The 23,374-nt window shown below is 44.9% G+C and overlaps 1 protein-coding gene across 3 annotated transcripts in view; it reads right to left on the reverse strand.

Annotated features, from left to right (window-relative positions):
- BLTP3A (bridge-like lipid transfer protein family member 3A) overlaps positions 1 to 23,374 on the reverse strand; it is a 286,049-nt gene that overhangs the window by 93,741 nt on the left and 168,934 nt on the right. For all 3 annotated transcript variants that reach the window (XM_069238827.1, XM_069238826.1, XM_069238825.1), the window contains exon 14: positions 12,706 to 14,174. In XM_069238827.1, the coding sequence (XP_069094928.1) occupies positions 12,706 to 14,174 (1,469 nt within the window). The remainder of the gene's footprint in view (positions 1 to 12,705; positions 14,175 to 23,374) is intronic.

Raw genomic sequence — 23,374 nt, forward strand, 5'->3', positions numbered from 1 at the left:
GTTCCCAATAGATAAGAAATCAAAAAAGGTTACACACGGTTCCACCTAATGCTAAAGGGTTTCTTTCAAGGAAATAGTTCAGCGAGTCATTGAAAGGCGAACTTTATCGAAGCAAAAGCCCTCACTCACCATCCGGTGACATGCTTCATCATAGGGCCAGCTCCTCGTCAGGCCGGCACTGCAATGCCTGACGGGCCCCACAGGGGGGCTCTTTGCCGGAGATCTTTTTTAGAAAACTCGTTTCTGGCCGGTTGAGAAAAGGAATAAAGTGAAGGATTGGTAAATAGGAAAAAAAAAATTTAAAAAATATCTAGAGGTAGAATCTAATAATTTTAATGCTCATGACTCAACCTCTGACAAGATTAAAATCAAATAAAGTTGGGAATTGGTGGAGTAATGACCACAATTACCATGAAAGCCAGGTAGGTATAAACCTCAAAAGACAGAGTACACAGGATCCCCTGTGTCACTCTATATGATTGGTCAACATGTTTCTCGCTTGTTATCAAGGAATTACCTTATGCGATTCGTCAGGACCCAATAATATACCTAATCCTTTGAATTGCGAAGTTTATCACATATAAAAGTCAAAAACCCTCCAAAAATTAATGGTAGGGCCACACCGGGGAAGTCCAGGCTAGAAAAGTCAATTCTGATTTTCAGTATGTATGGGCATTGCCAGTAAACCTGCGTCTGGATCTGCAACCCGGGATCACTTACTTTTGTGACTTTCCATGCAAGGAGTTTAGAGCCACGATGAGAACTGACAACCAGTGTGACAAGCTAAGGTCTTGAGAAAGGTGTCCCTTAAGCCGTAATCAGTTTGCAGGGCAGGGAGGATGGAAAGGCCAGAAACGAATCTGCTGCAGATAGAATCTCTACCAGATAAGATGTTACCAAAGTTAGGTAATTTGTTCATCTGATAGACTTCTGGCCGAAGATTCCTTACATTATAATTGATATGAAAGCAATGCTTGCGTCTGTGAAGTCAATTAAATCAGAAAGTCCTGCAGGACAAGCAAAGTGCCAGTCATGACGGACTTTACTGTCCAGGCAGTAGAGCTTAGTGAACATGTGCAGGGACTCACATCATTGTCTGACAGGTAGCCAGGACAGGGACGCTGCACACTAATCCGTGGGTCGTAGCCTTGCATCTGGTGGAGTGAGCCCACAAGCCCTCAGGGAATTTCTTCTTGGCCAATACGTAGCAGATCTTAATGCATAGACTGATCCATCTCTAGATGGTCTGTTAAGCCTGCAAAGATTTGTTCATCCACCTGGAATTCTTTTTTGGGGTCAAGGTAGAACAAGAACTCTCTTTAAAGGTCCAGGCGGTGGGATCTCTTCTCCTCTATGGAGGAATGAAATGGAGCAAAAAAGGTAGGCAGGGTGAGACTCTGCCCTGCATGGAAGGGAGTCACAACCTTCGGAAGGAAGGAGGCACATGTCTGGAGAACTAGTTTGTCCGGGTAGAAGGTTGTAGGAGGAACCTAGTAATAATTGGCGACCTACACAGAGCAGGTTTTCTGGAAACTGCAAAAATGCCAAAATGGCACACAAACTTTAACTGTGCCCAGAGCAGAGCCCTGATGGGCCATATAAGAAAACATGTGAACATTAGATAAAGGTGGAAAAGAAGGTCAACGTTGTGGGAAGCACACCATGACACAGACCTATCCCAAATGCAGGTGTATACTGACTTGGTGGAGAGATGCATGGCTGCCAGAATAACATCACAGACTTCGGGAGCAAAGTTGAAAGCGGTCAACTGTTGCCGCTCAATCTCCATGCATGAAAGTGGAGGGTGCGCAGGTTCAGGTGCAGAACCCTCCCCTGTTGCTGTGACGGAACATCTTCTTGAAGAGGCAGCCTGACTGGAGGATCAACGATCATGCTCAGTAGCTCGGGATATCAGACTCTCTGTGCTCAGTCCAGAGTCACAAGAATGATTTGGGCCCGATGACTCTCCGTGCCCAATCCAGAGCCATAAGAATAACTTTGGCCCAATCAGAGTTGCTGTATTGGAGAAACGTCATACAGGAAGCTGGAGTTCCACCAAGAGAAAAAGCGTCTCCAGGAGAGAGTTGCCTTAGAAACTCCAGTGTGCAAAACTGCTGACACTGCACGTTCTTGGCAGTGGCAAACAAATCTAACCAAGGCTCTCCCCATTTCTGAAAGCGACCTTGCATCACCTCGGGATGAAGACGCCATTTGTGATTTGCTAGGCTTCTTCAGATGAGTTCATCCACTCGAGTGTTCAGAGAACCCGCCAGATGTTTAACCACCAAGGAAATGCCCTGATGTTGAGGCGTAGGGCTTCTAGAACAGGTGGTCCATGACCGAATCCCACCCTGTTTGTTGCTGTGCCACATGGTGTTGGTATTGTCCGTGAACACCTAAACCAGCCTTCCTCTGATCAAAGGAAGAAAGGCTTTCAACGGCAAGTGAATCATTCAAAGCTCCAACAGGTTGATGTGGAGTTAAGACTCTGCTGGAGACGAGAGCCCTCTGATCTCCGAATCTCTCACAGATAGCTGACCCAGCCCATGAATAACACATAATCAGCCCTGGTTGGAGAAGGGAGAAGGGTCTGCCACTGACCCAATCTGTTTGTTAGTCACCACTGCAGATCTTTTGCAGTTCACTCTGATATCTGGACCAAGTCAAAGAGATTCCCCTAATACAGCACCCACTAGGGCTTCAGGTCCAAGTGAAAAGCCTGCACAGGCCAACAGGCATGCGTAACAAGCAGAATGCAGGAGGCCATGAGGCACAACAGCCTCAAAGTCAGTTTCACTGAAATCCAAGAGAGAGCCTGAAACATTGGAATCATAGCATGAATATCCTGGACTTGCTGCTGGGGAGAGATAGGCACGAAACTGCACTATGTCCAGAATGGCTCTGCTGAAAGGGGGAGTCTAAGTGGGACTTCCAGTGAGTGCAGGAGATTCGCTGTGGTCTGGAGGTGGGAAATGACTGCCTGGGGCGAGCCCACCTACAACAATTACTGGTCAAGGTGGGAAAGACTGGAACCCCGACCTCAAGCAGATGATCCGCAACCACCGTCATGGCTTCCGTGAACACCTGAGGGGAGCTGGTAAGCTTGAAAGGGAGCACAGCAAACAAAGCGTGCTAGGCCCACCGTGAACCGCAGTTAACATCTGTGGGCAGTCAGGACGGGAATGTGGAAATAGGCATCCTGCAGGTCCAAAGTCACCATGCAGTCTTCCGGGGTCAAGACAGACAGGACTTGGATGAGCATGAGCAAATCTGAACTAATCCTTTTTCAAAAAGAGGTTGAGAAGGCGCAGGTCTAGGATAGGACAAAGTCCTCTGTCCTTTTCTGGTGCCAGAAAGTAGTGGAAATAACAACCACGGCCTACTTTTGATGCAAGCACCCTCTCTATGGCTCCCTTGGCCAAGAGAGCCTGCCCCTTCTGACTGAGCTAAGAGAGATGGCCCTCCGTCACCCAAATCTAAGTGGGTGGCACGGTTGGCAGGTTAGTCATAAAGGGGAGGGAGTATCCACGTTGGAAAATCTATGGGACACAGTGATCTGATGCCACTGACCACCAGTGGGGCAGGTGCGGCATATCCTGCCTTCCACTGTGTGGCCATGATGGTTGGAGGCCTACCTAAAGAGGCTTTGAAGCAGTGGCTACCTGCCCCACGTGATTTGTGGAACATGTGTCCTCAGACATGAAAAGGCTGGGAACCTGTTGGTCATGGTGGCTTGGAGGGTATATGGACCACTTCCATGGCCATGAAAGGGGTGGAAGGCAGACTAGGGGTGACAAGGCGCACTAGACAAGCCCAAAGATCTGGCCGTAGTTTTGCTCTCTTTAGAGTCCAGCACAAAGTCAGTCTTCCATCAAAGGTCATTTCTATGAGGGAGGCCTGTATATCCCCTGAAAGGCCAGTTGCTCTCAGCCAGGGGTGGCACTGCAAGGCCACTGACGATCAATTCCCTTTACCAAGCGAGTCAATTGTGTCAAACCACATCTTATGGTGAACTTAACTGCAAATCTCTCATCAGCAATATTCTGGGTGAGTATGGCTCGTGCCTACATCATTTTCTTCTTTGCCATTCCATTTGCCGCACACAAAGCCCTCCACGACAAGGGACCGGAATACCTCAACAGACGGCTCAACTTCTACGTCCCCACCCGCCCCCTCCGCTCCTCTGGCCTCGCACTCGCCGCCGTCCCTCGCATCCGACGCTCCACGGCGGGTGGGAGATCTTTCTCCTTCCTGGCGGCCAAGACCTGGAACTCCCTCCCCACCAGCCTCAGGACCACCCAGGACCACTCCGCTTTCCGGAGACTCCTAAAGACCTGGCTGTTCGAGCAGCGATAACCACCCCCTTTGTCCCTAGCGCCTTGAGACCCGCACGGGTGAGTAGCGCGCTTTATAAATGCTAATGATTTGATTTGATTTGATTCTAGTTTTTATCTAGCCATATGTAAATCAGTCTTGACCTTGTTCCCCATGGGAACAGTCCAACCCGAACTGCCAGGCCAGGTCCTCCCTGGACCGGAAAACAAGCATCCTGGGGCTAGTATCAGGGTATCACCCCTCATCAGCATGGCTAGCTTTAATCAGGTGGCATAGCGGGCATGTGACCCATGTCTGGGGATACCCTTCCCATCTAGGGTGAAAAATGCAAGATGATGGATGGAATGCTGAACAATGTCAAACATTCTCTGCCAGGTACAGATCTGGGTCTAAATCGTCCTCTAAGACCATAGGCAGCACTTGTACAACCGAGTCCCAATAGGGAGTATCAGCCCAATAAGCAAGCGATGTTCACAGACTGCAGTGCCAGGCTGGCTGAAGAGAATAGTCTCACACCAAAAGTATCCAGCCTTTTGGATTACCTATCCAGTGCCATGGTAAGGAATGCGCTGGGGTTAATCCTGGATGTGGAGGTTTGGACCACCAAGCTCTTTGCAGTGCACTGTGTAAGGAAACTGTGGTCAACCAGGGCAATGTCGCAGGACAAGGTACCCAGTCGGACATCTGCAAGGCCTTCACTGAAAGGGAGCAGTTGTACAGAATGGGTGACTCCCAGCTGAAGCCCCTCTGTCAAGATGTTCGCCTTGAATGCCACAGTAGGCAACTGAAAGTCCAGGACCTCAGCTGCTTCCGCATCACCATTGTAAAAGAGGTTCACTCCTCCGTAGCCATGGAAGAAGGAGAAAGCAGACCAGTGCCAGGTGCGGTATCTAACCCACTGGCCTCTGCCAGTTCCGCATACCAGCTGTCTTGTTCCTCATCGGGGGCTAGTAACCAATGGGGTCCATAGATCCCTCCTATTTGTCTCCCTCATCAGGCCTATCAAACAAGTAGAGCACTGGCATCACTCTGGGTAAGCATGGGCCCAGTTGGGGCTCGAGTTGGACAATGCCCATCTGGCTCCATGTCAGAGTCGGGTATAAAGAGGGGGATGGTGCCACCTAGAGCTGCTGGCAGGGCCAACACTGGAGCGGGTGCTGAGGAAGGCCTTGGTCTTGCTGCCGGATTTACTCCAGATCCAGCAAGGGTTCTATGGGCATGACTGGGGCTGATGGTGAATCCACTCACATGGATCCAGCAGGGGCCCCTGTATGTGCCCATGGGGCCAAGAGATGCTCCATAGAGGCCACGACACCCAAATATGTGTATGAACTCTCAGAACTCCTTCAACTAGGTGGGGGATACTCTAGCTCTGGGAAAGTCACAGAAGTGCAGAGGAGACCTGGGTTTAGGTTCCACTGACTCGCAGGGCCTAGATTGCGGACGTTCCCGCCTCTCCTTGGACGACTTAAACACGCACGGAGAGACAAAGACCTCTCTCTTCGACTTCTTGGATTTTTATGCTTGTAGGACTTACCCCAACGACTTGGAATGCAATGACGACCATCGGGACGGACTCCGTCAATGGTCCCAGAATCTTCTGCATGATTGAGACCTTGAACATTATGAAGTCAACTGACGAAGGGCAGCGAAGAGTATGAGGGACCAATGTCAGCATCTTTGGATGCACAGAGCAGCAATCATCACAGGTCTTGGGAGTCGTGGTCCTGTTCCAAGCACCACAAACACACCAAGTGGGGGTCTGTCACTGCTATTTGTTGGCGACAGGCCCTACATGGTTTGAAATCAGCCTGTTTCTAGGGTGATGTACCTCACACCAGGAGAAAACTTCTCAAAAAATTTGACAAAACATTGAAAAAAGGCAATCAAAAAGTGAAGTGAATGAGCGGTAGCTCAGACCAGATCAGGACTATCTGGCACACAAAGTAAAGAACTGATCTCAGTGCGCCTGGGTGGTGCCTACATAGGTAGAGTGCACCTCACTTCTGGCGGAGATGAACAACGTCACCTACCACCACATGGGGTACTGCTCAAAAATGTTCCAGATCCAGTCTGACGCCTGGGGAATATTCAAAGGTAAAGAATCTGTGGTTAGAAGTCACTACTATCAGATGGGTCCCTTGTCCAATCAAAAATATTCTCTCTCGTACACAAATGGATGATCTCTTCTATTTGGCTGTTTATCATTTGTAACTACTTGCTTTCTTAGATACACTAAGGATTTCCATAGATATATGAGGCACAGCCCAATATGTAAATTTTAAACCCTCACGAGCCATGCTGCAAGGTTGGGGCTGGATGGTTCGGAATGACAAACTTGTTCCCCCCTTGCATAGATTCTGTTGTGCCAGTATCCTGATTACTCTGCCCTGCACCATCTCTACCAATTGTGAGAACTGTGCTTGTCTGGCTCACTGTGAGGTAAATAATATCATTTTAAATGTTGATTGTTTGCACTTGCTTATCCCAACAGGTATTAAAGAGAACGGTGGAAAGGCGTATTAAAACACTGACCAATTTGTCAACAGGAAATTCCCTTGGGACAGCGGGTGTGGGTACCTCGCTGCAAAGTTTTGGCATTATGAATGTTCATGTGTTGCAAATGGATTTTTGTGTGGACTGCCACGTTCAATGAAGATTGTCTGAACCACTTCTTGAACTCCCATTAGTGTGAGGCTCCTTCCTATCTGTCTCTATGCTTTGTACGGCTGGAATATTTATTCCTATCAGTGTTATCCTTGTCTGTAGATTACTTCCATATTCCTGTGATAATCTGGATGGTGTAAACAGTCTTGCACCACTGTTTATTGAGGTAGAACACTGTTGTCATGTTTGTTGGTATTTGTCAAAGGCTTTTAGCGCTAGAAACACAGTCTTCAATTCTAAGACATTTATATGTTTCACTGCCTCCTGTATGTTCCACTGGGCCCTTACATGCAGGTTCTCCATATGCGCACCATATCCTATGCAGGATGTTGGAGGGGGTTTGAAAGGGTTGCCTACAGTGTTGGTCCCTTCCTTCCACCACTGTATCTCTATCTACATTTTCCTGGTGACAGCCACTAGATCCTCCCATCCATCCATTGCCTGTGGCCATTGTGTTTGCAGTCTTTCCCTAGATTGGTCTCATGTGAAGTCTAGCATATGGGATCAGGAGTATATATGACACCATCATACTCAACAGTTTCATCACAGTTCACTCTGTCAGACCCTTCTGGTCGATGTGAGCTTGCTCTGTCAATCCTAAGACTCTCTTCTGTATGGGGAAGCGCCTTTCCTTCACCATGCTTAAAGACTTTCCCCTTCGAGGGTGTTTGGGAAGTATTTTGCCATCTATAAAGAGAAACTCAGCCTGTGTAAGGTCTGCTTCATGCCCTGTATGTGGACTTTGCATTTATTTGCTAGTCCTTGCCAACTAGTTGTTTAGGTAGGACTGCACATGTATCCTCTGCCTTCTCCAATGAGCTGCCAATACTACAAGACATTAACAGCTCTTTTATGGGCTGTGGAAACTATGATGGAATCTATTGAGGCATTGGTCTTGATCGAAGTCGGGTCCAGTGTGAAGTGTCTGTATTTATTCTCTATCCTGGATGGGACTGCTTTGAACGAGGCCAGTTCTTTGAAGGCTTTCTTCTTTGATCCATGATGCTGGACAAAATAGGTAGGATGAGGTTCCTTTTCAGTGCAGGAACCAGGATTTCTAGACTCTGTTTGATCTTACTTCTATTATATTCTGCAAAGTGTCAGCTGCTCTTTTGATGACAGGGTTGTACACAGATATGTTATCTGGTCTTAAAGAACAAATTACTTACCTTCTGTAACACCCTATCTGGTAGAGACTATATAGCTGCAGATTCCTTACCCTAGAATTATCCCCAGGCGCCAGACTGAATCCGGAATTTTTTTGTGAGCAGTGCCCCTGTGCGCTGGTAGGTGGCGTCATTCGGCTTAGCGTGGCCTCAGCGCTGGAAATGATGTGGGAGGTGCCAAAATAGGTACCACCCCAGCGTGTTGACATCTGTTTCTAGCCCATAGGAAGAAGGCTCAGGATCTGTCCTGGAGGGAATGGCTCCAGTCGGCACTGGAGTTGCCGTCTGATGACGTCCATCCACCTCTGTTTTGGAGTCTGGGATAAGAATTGTGACGGCAGCGCCAATGACGTTCGTATCAGGACCAACCCCAGGGAAAGTAGAGATGGCTCAACCGGCGTCATGTCAAATCCATCCATGGATCCAAGAGTCCAGAATGGCCCCAGGGGCAAACCAGGCACCAGAAAACCAGTAGGGGCCCCTCCCTACCACACAGGACCCAAAGGCGTACCAGCTGGAACGGACTGTACAAATCAGAGGGTCGTGGCCTCATAAAACTCAGAGTTGGGCAGGGGTCGCTCTGGCTCCAGGAAACCTGGAAAGGCACAGACTCAGTCAAGGTACAGGCTCAACCGTGGAACCAGGCCTTAAGTTCTGATGTTCCCTTGTCTCGTCAGATAACTTTGACAGATGGGGAGACTCCGAGTTATTTTATTTTTACTTGTGGGACTTACCTGAACATCGGACGACTTAAATGAAAATTGATGGCTCCACAACCAATCCCAGGACCTTCCTCTCAATCAGGACCGGGACAGCCGCAGTGTCAAGTGACAAGGAGCTTGATGGATTGCTCCCTCAAGGGCTTGGAGCGCATGGCATAACAATCATTGCAGGTCTTAGAGTCATGGTCGCACTTGAAACAAAAGAGGAGACAAGCTGTGGATCTGCCATGACATCTGCTGGTGACAGGTGTCACAAGGCTTGAAACTAGCCTTCCTTGGACACATCCTGCCACATCAGGAGACAATGTCTCAAAAAGTATTTGGCAAAACGTTGATGTAGCTCTTCTCTGGATCTGCGCTGACTGATGCAAAAAGAAAGGAATTGATGTCAGTGCGCTGGGATGGCACCTACTTATACACAGGCAAAACAAGTCACTTCCTGTGCAGACAAAGCCAACAACACCGCAAGAGGACTTACAATGCCACCTACAGGCATGCAGGGCTACTGCTAACAAAATTTTCAGGAATCAGTCTGACGCCTGGGGATGGCTAGATGTCTCTATCAGATGGTCTACTGAATCTATTGTCTCCTCTGGAGAGCCTGCTTTGAGGTCTTCCCAAGTCTCTTCTGCAGCTCTCTCCGACTCCACCGATTGTTCAAATTGTTACTGCTGCTCGCAGAAGTGTTTTCCATCTTGTTCTTGAATTTTTTAAGGGAGTTGTCAAACTCTTTCCTTTGTAATGGATCCCCATTTTGGCTTGAGTCGCTGTTTCTTCCTTTCAACTTTGAGACTTCCTTTACAGGGTTAAGGTGTCCTTGCCATTCAAATTATTGTACATCTCTTTATCACAATCCTCTTTCAGGTTAGAGTCAGGTTACGCCAAGCAGTGTCTTTGTGATTAGACCCGTGGCGCTTTTAACGTGTATTTCCCAGTCAGTTGCCAGGTGTTTGAGTGCCAAGAGTGCTTTTCTCGACTTCTAATCTAAATGTCCTTGTGCCATATTTGTTCTGACTTGGGCCCCCTTTCTGGTGTTCATCTCGTAGCATGTTTAGTGTCTTTCAATTATTATTTTCTAGCATTTCCTCGGTCTCGAGGCTGAAATAGACCTCTTCTATGTTGGAACCCTTGTCCTGTGGTCCCTCCATGGGCATCTCCTTGTCGCTTGACAGTCCAAGTTGCTTGAGGGAGTCCTGCTTGGTGTGTGACTGCATCATGGAGTAGTCAGTCCACATCTGCTTATCCCTCACCTGAAAATTCTTTAAGGCTTAACACCCCTCGGATTTGTGATGCTTGGGTAGGCAAGGACTGCACACCATGTGCATGTCCTTTCGGGTAAGTCTGTGGTGTCAGTTTTGCCATAATCTATGGGAGTATTTTCCACATCTTAGGACAACAAACACCCAAACTGTACATTCTCTGACAACCGTGGTCAAAGTTACAATGAAATATTTGCTTTTCCAGTGCTCTTTGGATTTTTCTTTTTGGAATCAACTACACATGGCGACTTCGGGGGGGTGCATCTGATATCATAGAGGGATGGACAAGCCACCAAATGGTTGATGGCACCTGAACAAAAAAAAGTTACATTTCCAGACCCAACCACTAAATTGAGGAATAATTCACACTGCAAAACACACCTTTTCACAAAAGGTCTATATATGAATGATTGATTCAACCAACCTAAATTCAAAATTGCAGCTACCAATAATATCTAACATGTAAGCAAACATGTTAAATCCATTCAATGTCCTTGGCAAACCTATATATTTATAACACCTTCTATTTTTGACAATACACTAAACCATTGGATCTTTAAACCAACTTTTGTGATGCTTTAAGCTTCACCCATGGGTACTTTGGTATTGTATATGCCAAAACAATGCATAACCTAGTGCACACATAATATGTGCCACATCCCAACCTTCAAAGCACTCCACAGTTATTTGCTTAACTGACTAAGATATACAGCCAAACTAAACTCCTTTAACAGTTCAATCATGTTTGCATAATTTGTACATTATATATGCATTAACATTAATAGGCAAATAACCAAGACACTCTAAACTTTTGCTCATTATATAGTGAGGTGCTTCATTGTCACAGGTTAGCTGCTTATAGCACACATTCAACTTGGTAAAACAAATGGGTAGTATGAAAAATAGTGTCCAATCTTACAGTACAATTAATGTCCAGGAGTTTCTGCCAATTACCACTGAGCCATACTTACGTCTTTATTATTGTACTGTTGGTATAAAGATTTAATACATCTCTTTAATCTATGTGCCTTACATCATACACACTTTCCACTTAACAGGAGTGCTTTTCCTGTGCAAATTAATTTCATATCTTGTTAATGCACATGTCCAGCTTCCCTAGCATCCCTTTAGAATGGGAATATTGTAATCACAAACCTAGTGACGGAAACATACTGTTACGTCTGGTAAACTGAAGTCTCATAAGAATCACATTACCTCGTAGTTTTTAACTGGCCTGTTCCCTTCTCAACACAAAATTATAGATGAAATGAAATACAAAAGAGGGATAACAAGACATTTATCACTGCCATATCATTTGGTGACAGTGGGGAATTAAGTACCAATGCAGGCTCAAGGAGCCAGAACATAGAGAGAAAGATTTTGTATTTTTGAGGTGCACCTAGAGATTGAGGAAAATGACAAGCTGGTTCTGGATTGTGAGGAGACAACATTAAAGTCGTTCATAAGTTCTTCAGAAAATGTTCTTTAAAAAAAACATCCTCCCTGCTTCTCCAAATATATACACCATCAACTCCACCCCAGTTGTAGAAAAAAAAAAAAAGCTAGTGAGGGATTCAGAGTGAATAAAACATTCCAGAGTTAAGAGAGTTAGCTAAGAAGAGGATCTGTTAAGTGCAGTGAACAACAAGCATTCCTGTAAGTTCTAAGCAGCCTCCTATTACGTACAAGGTAGCAGGTAGAGCCAACCAGGAAAGCTATATGATATAAAGTGCCACATATGGCAAAAATCTAACTTTTACAGGAAAAGCACTATTTGAAAAGTGAGCAAGGACATATGGCAATTGCTACACTGATTCAAAGATTGGGCAATGTACTACTTCAAACCTCAATGGGACTCTTAATCCTCTCTCCAAAAGAAGAACTATGCTGTCTCTCACAACCACTAGTCCCAAACCACATTGCTTGCACTCACACACTAGCATTATCCTGTGTGCCTTACTTAGACTGGCACCACCTACCTTATATCAGTGAGTACACCATCCTATGTATCACAGCTCAGTAAGACTACCCTGTTCTGCACGTACTTTTACTAGCACCAGCTTATGCCTCTGACTTCACCTATTACTATCCCGAGTAGTATAACTTTGGACCCCACACTAATATCACTCCTAATCACACTTGTAATCTGGCATGCTTCTGATTGCTCTCTAGGCATTCAAGCTTATCACACTATGCAGAGTCACGCCTCATTTTTCTACCTGGAGGGAGCGGCTGCATGACGGCAATCATTCACCCATGAGTAGCACCTATCCAATGTAACTGTCGGCGGCCAGCGAATGGCTGCACTTCTACAACCCAAAATGGGCATCATACCACAAATACCACTCTTTGCATTAGGAGAATAATGTTGTCCAGTCGCAGAGGACACCTACTGCTATACCTGAAGAGGGCCATTGGAGGTAATCTTTCCCTTAGGCCTGAAGGCCTTCACTTACCATACCACCCAATAGGGCCCTCCTCACATACATTCAATAGAGGGTACTTCATGTAGCACTCACGCTCTGCTCACTCCTGATAGAATCATTCCTGGCATACCTGGACTGAAGCTTCTGCAATGAGCTCATCTTGCCCTTGCTGAAGCTGAAGACATCCTTGGTGAGGGAAACTGCCTCCTTGGTGAGATCCATGGTCACGCTTATTGCTTCTTTAGTGGCATCTTTTGTCATGTTCAGAGCACTTGTAAGCTCTGTCTCCAGGTTTTTCATTGAGATGATATCCTGCCCACTCATCGATGGGTCCCTGCTGTTAAGAGGATGTAGTGCCATGGAAGGGCTGCTAGGCAGGTCGCACCGTTTTGCCTGGAAGCCCTCCACTGCTTCATGGGCCTCATCAAGCCCCCCTAAGCCGTCAGTGCAGAGATCAGAATTATTATCCTCACAATTTGAATTCAGCAGCACCCCGCTGTCCATACCTTCAGTCTTATCATCCACGTGCACCAAGTCACTACCCTCTATATGGTTAGCAGGCACGTCTAGAGAGCCATCCCATTTTGATCCTTTCGAATCGGAGGCAAGGGCCTCCCTGCTTTCAGCATGAGAGAGCTCCGACTCTAGGAAACTAGTGGTTTCAGAGTCAGGAGAGTGGTGCCCAGGTTCAGAATTCAGGACAGGGGGTAGTAGTAGGGCTATCTCTGCACTACTGAAAAGAACACCCATGCAAGAGGTCTGGGGCTGCGCAGAAGGGCCCATCAGTGTCTGAGTGTCCTCAGTCAGCAATTCTTGCAGCTCCTGCAACTCCTCCTTCATCCTAAGCAGCACAAGATATTGATAATGGTTCAACCTTATCTTCACATGAGCCGTAGAGTGCATAAGGATATGAACATCTGCAGAGGCCTCCAGTTCATTGGTGTCTGTTGCACTATCTGTCAAGCTGCCACGGCTGCCTTGAGACAGTTCTCCAGCCTGTGAATTTAAGAAAACATTTTCAAAGTTTTGTTCTGATTTTGATCTTTGACCAAGCTGAGCTTCTCCTTCCGTGCTTCTGACTGAAGAATCGTAGCTGAGTGAAGGCCTTAAAGGAGTTGATGAGGTTTTTGGTAGCTGCCTGGACTCTTGTGCCTGCTTGTATCGGTTTGGGAGGCAGGCCCAAATAGATAAGGGAAAAGCCACAATGAAGCAGAGAGGCTTGCCCTTGGAACTTTCAGAACCCTCAAACTGCAGCGAAATTTCTGAAAAGTGAACAGACCACAGATCTTCTGAGGCCCGGGTCTTCAAAGCTTCATGTATGGTACCCCGGTCATTCCCGAAGCCTGGGTCAACAGGGTAGGCATGGCGCATAAAGAGGCTGTGGAGCAGCCCAAAGCTATCCGCTGATTTGGGAAAACGAGAGAAAGTGGCATGGAAGAATTCACATGCAGCAAAATTTCGGAAAAGAGTCTGGAGGTCTGTGCAGCCACAGTGTGCGACATGTCGGGTGTTAGTGGCAGTCATTCTGGACATGCACACAGAGAGGCACTGAGGGCGGTCAGGGTGATCAGCCATTTTCTTCTCCACAGGGATTGTGAGCTGTGGAGAGAAAAAAAATGACAAGATTACATTTCCTAGAAACCAAAAAGACGTTCTCTTCTCTATGCTATAGTAGATGAAGGCTAAATAATGAGAAAATGCATACGACTTTGTGACAGTGGGTTAGGTCTGAGAAAGAGTGTTGTGTAAGGTGAGCAAATCTACAGTGGTACTCTCCGAATTATTCGGTGATGAATCAACCCAGTCCGTCCATCTGTGGTCAAGTCAAAATCTGAGATAAGGCTAGCCAGTGCAGGAAGAATATGGAAGGACAGGAGAATGCTGAGGTGAGAGCTGCAGTGAGAACAGAGGGCTTACATACGGGCTTTTCTGGATTATATGTCAAAAACAAAAACTTCAGGAGCACTGCTCCTTTCTAGCAAGCCATTTGCCACTTCATGCTCACTTTTTTCCTCATTTATGCTATACAGAAAAGCGACACTGGCCCTTTTGCACAGGCAAAATCTTAAAAAGAAGAATGGCATAGTCCACATGGTATTCCTATTTTTCACCTGTGCCCTTACAAAAACACTTGAATGGAGCCTGTCATTACACAGTACACATTAACTAGCATTCTTTAAGTAGCAACATCTGCTACAAAAGAGTTTTCAGTTCAGCAGCACGCCAGATGGCCATGGCCTACCCATTATCCCAAAGCCTTTATCCCCGCCTCCTTTGCTACAGCTGAGCATTTCCCTCCACCACGGACACAGGGCCTCCTGTCACCATAGGAATGACTCAGTGAAGGGATTCTACCTCAGTTTCCTCACTGAGCCTCCTGAGAGCATGTTTACCTAACCTGGACAAATTCAGTCTGTGGGTTAAAGGTGTTAAGGCTGAGCCTTTGATTGGGCCACATGTATGTGATGTTTTACCTATGTTCAGCTATTGGAAATAATTACTATTTGCAAGGTTGTTGTACTTACAATCCCTAGCCTTTATACTAAACTCAAACATTACTGAATACAAAAACAAATAATGAGAAGGTGATTGATGTGCCACTTTACACAGTGTCGTCTAATAAATTGCAGACCTGTATCTGAGGAGGCTCCGGATACTTGCATACAAATATCTGGTCAACTGATGGTAAGCAGTAAGAGAAATCTATAAAGGTGAGGCTTCAGGTCCCCCGTTGACAGTAGCCATCTTATAAGACTATGTATTTATCCGGTCTGATAGATGTAGCAAGAGTGAGGGTGAAGCAGCACTTGCATTTAGTATACACATTACTTTTGCATATGACTGGTTTAAACATCAGGTTGTTTCGCTGTTACAAAAAAGCTGAAATAGTTGTGGTGATTCACAGAACCCCTAAAAATCCTCCTTATTTTTAAGTCTGGTGTTATGGTTTGAGCTCTATATCATAGCTCCTTGCTTGCAGATTTTGATATGTTAGTCATGTAGAACACACAAACTGCCTGTAAACCCATGAGGACTGGGTATAAATGAGCAATAGTAACAATGGCTCGCTGAAGTATCACTTACAGGAATAGATCATTCAGTCGGCAGGGCAGCCTCATGCATTTAATGCTTTCACCATAAAGTAATGCACAAGATTGACACACTAATTCATTTTGCAGTTAAAAACATTTTTTTAATAACCGTTGGTACACAAAAACGTTAAAAATACAATCACTGAATATAGTGCAATAACGTGCATGGTGTCCCCAGTGAAGCAAAATCACAATAAAGAAATCAGACAAACGTCTTACAAATACACAAGAGTCTGTGTGCTTCTCATAACAAAGAACCACAGAAGAACATCCTTAATTGTCGATTGGCCTTAAATAATAGCCAAGCTGCTTATCTGTTATAGCTCTGGACAACGTTTTGACCCAGAATTATGGTGACCAGGTCTCATCATCTAAAATTATAAGGGGAACCTCTGAAATGATTAATGGATATGTATTAGCGGATATGAACGTTAGGTGGTCAGGGGCAATACAGAACTATAGCGTATAAAGATTAATAGCGTACATGGAATGAGATAATAGTGGCTAAGAGGTATTGCCAAAAATGAATTCACCCCAGTGAAGTAACCAAAGAATTAGTACTTACTCGGGGGATAATAAATTGTAAGACTGGATCAGAAACAAGCATTTGCACTGGAAGAGGTCTCCCATTTTTGAGAGTTCGAGCTATTGGCGTTGTAAAATCATATCTGGACTTTTTTGCGACAGGCTGGGGCAGCTGATGACAGGCACCAGAAGTGGGAGAGGCAAAGAGGCGCAAAAAACGCCAAAAGGAGAACTGAGGGAAGACTGAGCCCCATTCCAAAATTACTGCCTGGGGAGCAGCTCGAGGGTTCCTCCTCTAATACCGCGGGAAGACCAGTTTCTATCGCAAAACATCTCAGCTGGCCTCACCCCTGGCACTGGTCACTTGGGCTGCGTTATTCAGTGTCCCCCTGGGGTTACTCCGATTCGGTAACAATGGCACTTGACTGGCGCCTCCCTGAAATGGCCAAACGCTGTGACGCTTGTTAACTCACTTGATTTCACCGCACCTCCACTATCAGTGGTGCTTAAAAATGTCGTTATTAAGTGCTATACAAAACAAGCAACAACGTGGGAGGGGTGGTGTGGACGGCAAAGGAAACTCAGGGACGGACAGGAGGTGCTAGGAGACGGCAGTGCGAACCGAGTGAAAAGGGTAAAAAGTAGTGCGCCTGAAACGAATTAAATCGTCAGAAGTGAACTGATCCATGTAACAGGGTCAGTCTGCAAGACGTAACAAAACAGCACCAAGGGCAGGCCCAGGAATGACTGAAAGTGGTGGGCGTGAGATGGGCGTGGCTAAAGCCCACAGAATAGATTATCGGAAACAGAGCTTGCAGGCTGCTATGCTTGACCTAAAAATGGTGAGCTGCATGAATAATTGCCTCAAGAGCCGGCATAAGCGGAAGCAGGGCACTTATCCCCCAAAGTCAAGAAACCTTTATTGTACAGTCACTGGTGTTTCACAAAGTATGGTGTGGCCCGCGCACAGCGGTTCTAAAACAAAGTGACCTCCAGGGGAGAGCTCTTCCCTCCAACTACACAACAGCGCGGTGCGTTGGCCGACACCGTCTATATGCAAAGAAGGCGCGAGGCGCGCACCATAACTGAGCTCATGCTGCTGCTCGAAAGTGAGGTTTGGAGAGCAGAGTGCATTCCCGCCATCGCCTCTGAAGCCCTTGACTGGAATATGTACAACCAGGGGGTGAAAAGAAAGAGAGGACATAACTGATAATCTACATGAAGTAAATAGGCAACACAAATCCATAAAGGGCAACATAAAGGAATTAATAGAAAAAAGAGAAAGCGGGGAATAAAGGAATCCCCAAATAGTATACTGTCCTTATTTATTGCTATGTGGGACTACAGCAATTAAGCATAAGACCTGTCACAACAATGGTAACACAAAGAATTATTAAAGGCTAATGCACCATTAATAACGATGGGGAAACTAATAGTATGGACAAATAAACAAAATAACATTAAGCATAATGTCTGTTGCGACACTAGTAACACAAATAATTAACAAAGGTAAAAAATAATTCATAGTGCGAGGGAAACTAAACAACGTATGAACATGAAAGGGTATTTCAAATGTGGGGATTGTGTAACATGCCAACTTACAGACAATAGAAAGAACTCTGAACATGGGACCACCAGTTGGGAATTAAGACACTTTTCAAAATGTAATTGTTTATTGTGCCAATGTCCTTTGATTTATATAGGCCAGTGAATATGCGTATTGGACAGCATATGAGCAGAATTCGGTACAGAGTGACCTCTGCACCTTTGGTGACATTATTTTGAGGCTAGATGTGGCACAAAAACCGGAAAGAGGAGATAACATCACTCTTATTCTGCAAAAACTGGAATGTAGACGGATCAGGATGTGTGGTTCCATTGAAAAGGGACTGAACACTAATGAGGACCGATGAGAACTTGAATCTCTGCTCCAGGAATAAGTGGGCTAGCAACATGATGAACTGTGTAGGGTGACATAGTATTATATTTGAACAAGCACTTAACATTCACAAGGAGAAACTGAACGCTATTCACCCTCTTGGAGTTGGCTAGCATATTGTTCCAATCACCACATGAGATTTGTTAATTGCAAACTCTTGCACTTTGACATAATAGATAATTCAGGATATGGGAGATCCACAGAGTGGTAATCAGTGACAAGAGTTCTACGAGGACTACATTTCTTGGTGGCCGTCCCAGCAATCCACCCCCCCCATCCACTGTGTCATGCATCACCTTTGACAGTCGAGAGCATAACAAAAAATGGCTTATCCACATTTTCATCTATGAGCTAGCTCCTTCAAATGTACAGAGTAATCCTGCGTTAGAGATAGCTCACATCAACCTGCGGTCATCATCAACACAGCAAACAACCTCATCGTCAGAGTTCAATTTGCAGAATTTTTTCGGTCTTCAAATTGGTGCCTGATTGGTAAAGGGAACCTTCCTTATTACTGATTTAAACACCTGTCCCAAACCTGAGACATTAAGGAGACCAGGTGAGAGACACTTGAGGTCACCAGTGCAAGTAATTGATATTTGTGTTCCATTCTTGCGGCAGCCTACAGGAATCTGCTACTCCTGGACTTTGTCCCACAGATGATTACCTTAGCTTCAGAAAGAAGCTAAAAACGTGGCCTTTTCCGGATTAATTGCTGTTCCTCCTGGTCTCTCTTCCAGTCAAGTAGTAATACAATATTTGGCATTCTATAGCACTGTGATATCCCCTTGGGGATGACTGTTCGTGTTTTATAAATACTGCTAAATAAAATAAATAATAACAGGATATGAAAATTACCACTGGAAATCCATATGAATTGCAAAAAAAAAAATTTACACACTGAGAAAAAAACTCACCTTACAATTATATTATATATTCTATTCCACACTGAACAGAAATAACCTCCTACTTCATCCTCCCTATATAGAAAGTACATAGTGGCAAGTCGCCACTGTGTACGTATGGTTAGATGTACTATAAAAAATACATGTTATGGTCTGCCTATAACTTCGCTTACTGTGAATGGATCTGAACACAATTTGTCAAGGTTACAGTCTAGTCAGCTGAGTTCTGACGTCAAATTTTGCGCACTTCTGAGCGATGAAAAAAGTTAAACGGGGGTTTTAAGAAAGATGCATTTTTCCATTTTACCTCCACAGATATATTTGCTGATACCGACAGCAAAAACTGCTTAATGGATGTACGCCAAAATGGAATAACAGTAGCAATTTACTCAGGAAGCATGCTTTTGTTGGTCTTGTGAAAATCCGTTCAGTAGTTTTTGAGGAATATGTGTTTGAAAAGGGTGCTGGATTAGAATGGGTTAATACTTTTTTACACCTCTGCCTTTCAAAGTGGTGCTACAGAGATTTCTTACTCCTGTTCATCACTTTTGAATTTTTAGATAACATGTGATTATCCGGTTAAGGTATCTGTAGAAATAGGGTTTTTTTTTTTGGGGGGGGGGGGGGGGGGGGGGGGAGGAGTCGAGTACTGTAGAAACCTTTGCATGCTTTACTACTCAAAGCATGGTTGCTACCTTGACAGCCATTATTTAAGTTGAGTAGAACATAAATAAGAATCACAAATCGGTTTACATTTTTCAACTTTAATAAACTGCGAAAAAAGGGGGCGAGAGTGGGAGAGATACAAAGAAACAGAGCCAGCGAAAGAAATAATGCAGATTGGAACAGCCAAATGCTGCGGGAAGTGGGGCTTTCCTGCAGCGAGAGCTGGGTACTTGTGGCAGGTTGGCTGGATCACCTTGCCACAGGCCATGCCCTACAGGCAACCTCTGCTGCACACTGCCATGGGCCGGGTGCAGCAGGGGCTTGTCACATGCAGTGAGCTGGGAATAGAGCACTGCCGAACGCCATGTGCAGTGGGCACCCACGGTGAGCTGGGCACGGCACGAGGCCAGGACACAGAGTGAGGAGCTGGGCACCTGAAGGCTGGGTACAGGTGTCGGCCATGTGCAGTAAGTTGGGTGCGGATCCTGGACAAAGGTAAGGCCATGCCACCAACACAGCACACAGCACAACTGGGTTTGGGAGTAATGTGTATTATAAAGAAGTATGAGGAGGATAGATTGTTCCCTTGAGAGTAGCAGGTCAATTCCAAAATGGAAATTTGAAGTTAAGAACTGACATCCAGGGATTCCTTGAATTGATTTTCGTGGTTTTATTTGTGTTTAAGCTATCAAAACAAATGGTGAAACACTGACGAAGCCAACACGTTGTTTGTTCACTGAATGTTAGTATTATGAGAAAAATGCACACAAATTTACTAAAAAAACACAGTTAAAAACTGAGTTATGGTTCTGGCTCCAACTCGTCTCTGGTCGCCCACCTATTTGCAAATGGCACTGGAAAAAGGGTAATCAAATACGAGTTAAAATGGTGGGTTTTGGGAGCTATGGAGTGAATACAATAGCTGTCAAAATTCAACAAGGTTTGCACGTTTGAGCCAGAATCATAACCCAGTTTTAACTGTAACTTTCTTCAGTGAAGAACACACCCACAAAACCTTGTCATGGCTTAACCAAGTGCTTTTCACTATGGTCGCTGCAGAATGTTTTCCTAAATTCCTGTGCCCCTCCAGAGCAAACATCCAACCACACCAAGCCGTTCCTTAGTGTCCTTAAAACACATTTTAAGATGTTCTAACATGCAGTGAGGAGTACACATTATTTCGGCACAATAAGCATATTATGTGAGAGCACTGGTACATTTACCTTTTCACCATTTTACCAGGTCTCACATACAGACAGCCGTGAGAAGTCTGTTGTTGAAGAACTATTAAGGACAATACCCAACACTGGTTTGGGGTCATCCCATTTCCTACCACTGGTTGACATTTTTATCAATCGAATTTGCTTGCTTTCTATTTGATAGCTTTTCTTCCTCCTCTTTTGTTTGTTCCTCCCCTCTGCTTGGATAACGTGCGTCCTGACAGTGCTGATATTCAGGGAACAAAATGGATTCTTACCTGGAGTAGTAGTTTTGCAGCCAGGAGTTGGGTCCGGAATTCTCCCCTATAATAGTAGACCTTCTCTCTTTTTTTTGTTGTTTTTTTGCTGATGGGCGTCAACCGTTCTACCATTTGGTGTCCTATCCAGCCTTCTCTGACGCCATACGCCATCCCCGGAAGCTCCCCCTCGTGGTCGCCATCTTCAGATTCCTTTTTTTTGTTCTCTTTCATCTTTTAGGGAGGTTGGTGGGTTGCTTGTGATTCCAGAAAATTCTTCAAGCTGCAGGTAAGAAACCATTTTGTTTTGCAGCATGAATCTTTTCTGGATTTTCGGGCATTCTCTAAACCCCCTCGAAAACTCCTTTCAATACATGGAATCCTCTGCGGTACCTTATTCTGCCGTCTTCAGTGATCTTCTTCCAAAATTTTAGACAAAACTCCATTCAAACTTCACATTCTTCCATAACTTGGAGTGCTCAGCTAGGCTTCCAGACCCAACGGCGGAAAAAGTGAATCTGAAGATGGTGATCACGAGTCAGAGCTTCCAGGGAAGTTTTCTTTTCCTCTCCCTCGTGTTTCTGCCCTATTAAATCCCCAATTTTCTGTTTTGTTCCTAAGCCCCACCCCAGCCCATGTGTTGCTTCACCCGCTCAACCTGGCTTTTTTTTTTTTTTTTTTTTTTTTTTTTAAAAGCAATCCACCCCACCCCCATCCCCCATTCATCTGTTACCTCCTTTACTCACCAATTCAGAGATAACTGTTCTCACTTGGTCCTCCGGTCCATTCCCACCCTAACATCATTGAGTTCTTTAAAAAGTATCTTTTTTAGGGCATGGCACTTTCACATTTGCTACATGGGTGCTTCTTTTTCTTTATTGTGCTTTTGTACATGAGTTTTAATTTACTATTCCAAGATTGGCACTGGTGAAACAGCACCATATAAAGAATTCCCAAGCCAGAAGGTACTGTAATACCTTTGAAAAATGAAACCTATTCGACTTTCCAATGCTTGTTTTTAAAAATAAGAAACAAAATATGAAACAGTTGTAAATTAAATACAAACCAAGGAAATGTTAGAGACAAAGATCAGTTAAACAAAAAAAGTACACCAAGCTGAAAATGTAAGATCACGATTTTGATGCTTTAGGTGGGTAATCTAGGAATAATGGTGCTCAAAGTAAAATGTACAAAAATGTACAAAAAATCCATACAAACAATGCATTATAGAAGACAAGTAAAGGAGAAGAAAAACAACCCATTTAATTGGCTATGTTAGATAATCATTCTATGTCTGCCTAAGTAACTCAATTTAACAGGTTAAATTGATATTAAAGGAAGGGCTGAGAAGGGACACAGCCCATTCCCCAATGTTTAGTTTAGTTTAGTTTAACAGATTTATAAAGCGCATGGCTACCTGAAGGCCTCCCAGCGCCGAAAGAGTAGTCTCTTCAATTTACCTAGAAAAAGTGTTCGGAATTGTACATTCGAAGTGACAGGGGGAGGGAATTCCATAGATTCGCTGCTTTGAATGTGAAGGACCTACCTCCCCATCTTGTTTTTTAACACAGCAGGTGTTAATTAGAGCAGCAGATGAGGATCTAAGGGATCTCTCGGGGGTGTAGGGTGTGATCATGCGCTTGATAAAAGAAGGTCCTCTATCATTAAGAGATCGATGTACCATACACAAAGCTTTAAAATGAATCCTTTGCTGGATAGGAAGCCAATGGAGGGAGGCTAAGGCTGGATTGTCCGATGCAGTTCTGGGGATGGCCATGAGTAGCCGGGCTGCCGCATTCTGCACTATCTGCAGTCTCCTTAATACACAGATGGGAGAACTCAGGAACAGCACGTTCCCATAGTCTAGGTGGGATAATATGAGGGTTTGAATAATAAGTCTTTTGGCAAGAAAGGGGAGATTTGAAAATCTTTTTAAGCATTCTTAGAAGATTGAAGGAAGAATACTCAATTTTTTTTGTATGCTGTTCCATCGATAGACGGGAGTCCAGCCATACTCCTAGGCTTTTTATGGTTTCTTGTGGGGGAGGAAGTCTTCTCAATTCTTCTGGAATTGAGATGGGAGGTTTAAGTAGGGAAAAATTGCCAACCAACATTACTTCAGTTTTTTCATCATTTAGCTTGAGCTTAGTATCTGACATCCAGTTAGCGATGTCTGTAAGGCAGGAGGATAGCGCTTCTTGATCAGAGTTTACATT

This window comes from Pleurodeles waltl, chromosome 6, assembly GCF_031143425.1.
Source record: "Pleurodeles waltl isolate 20211129_DDA chromosome 6, aPleWal1.hap1.20221129, whole genome shotgun sequence".
In the NCBI taxonomy this organism is placed as follows: domain Eukaryota; kingdom Metazoa; phylum Chordata; class Amphibia; order Caudata; family Salamandridae; genus Pleurodeles; species Pleurodeles waltl.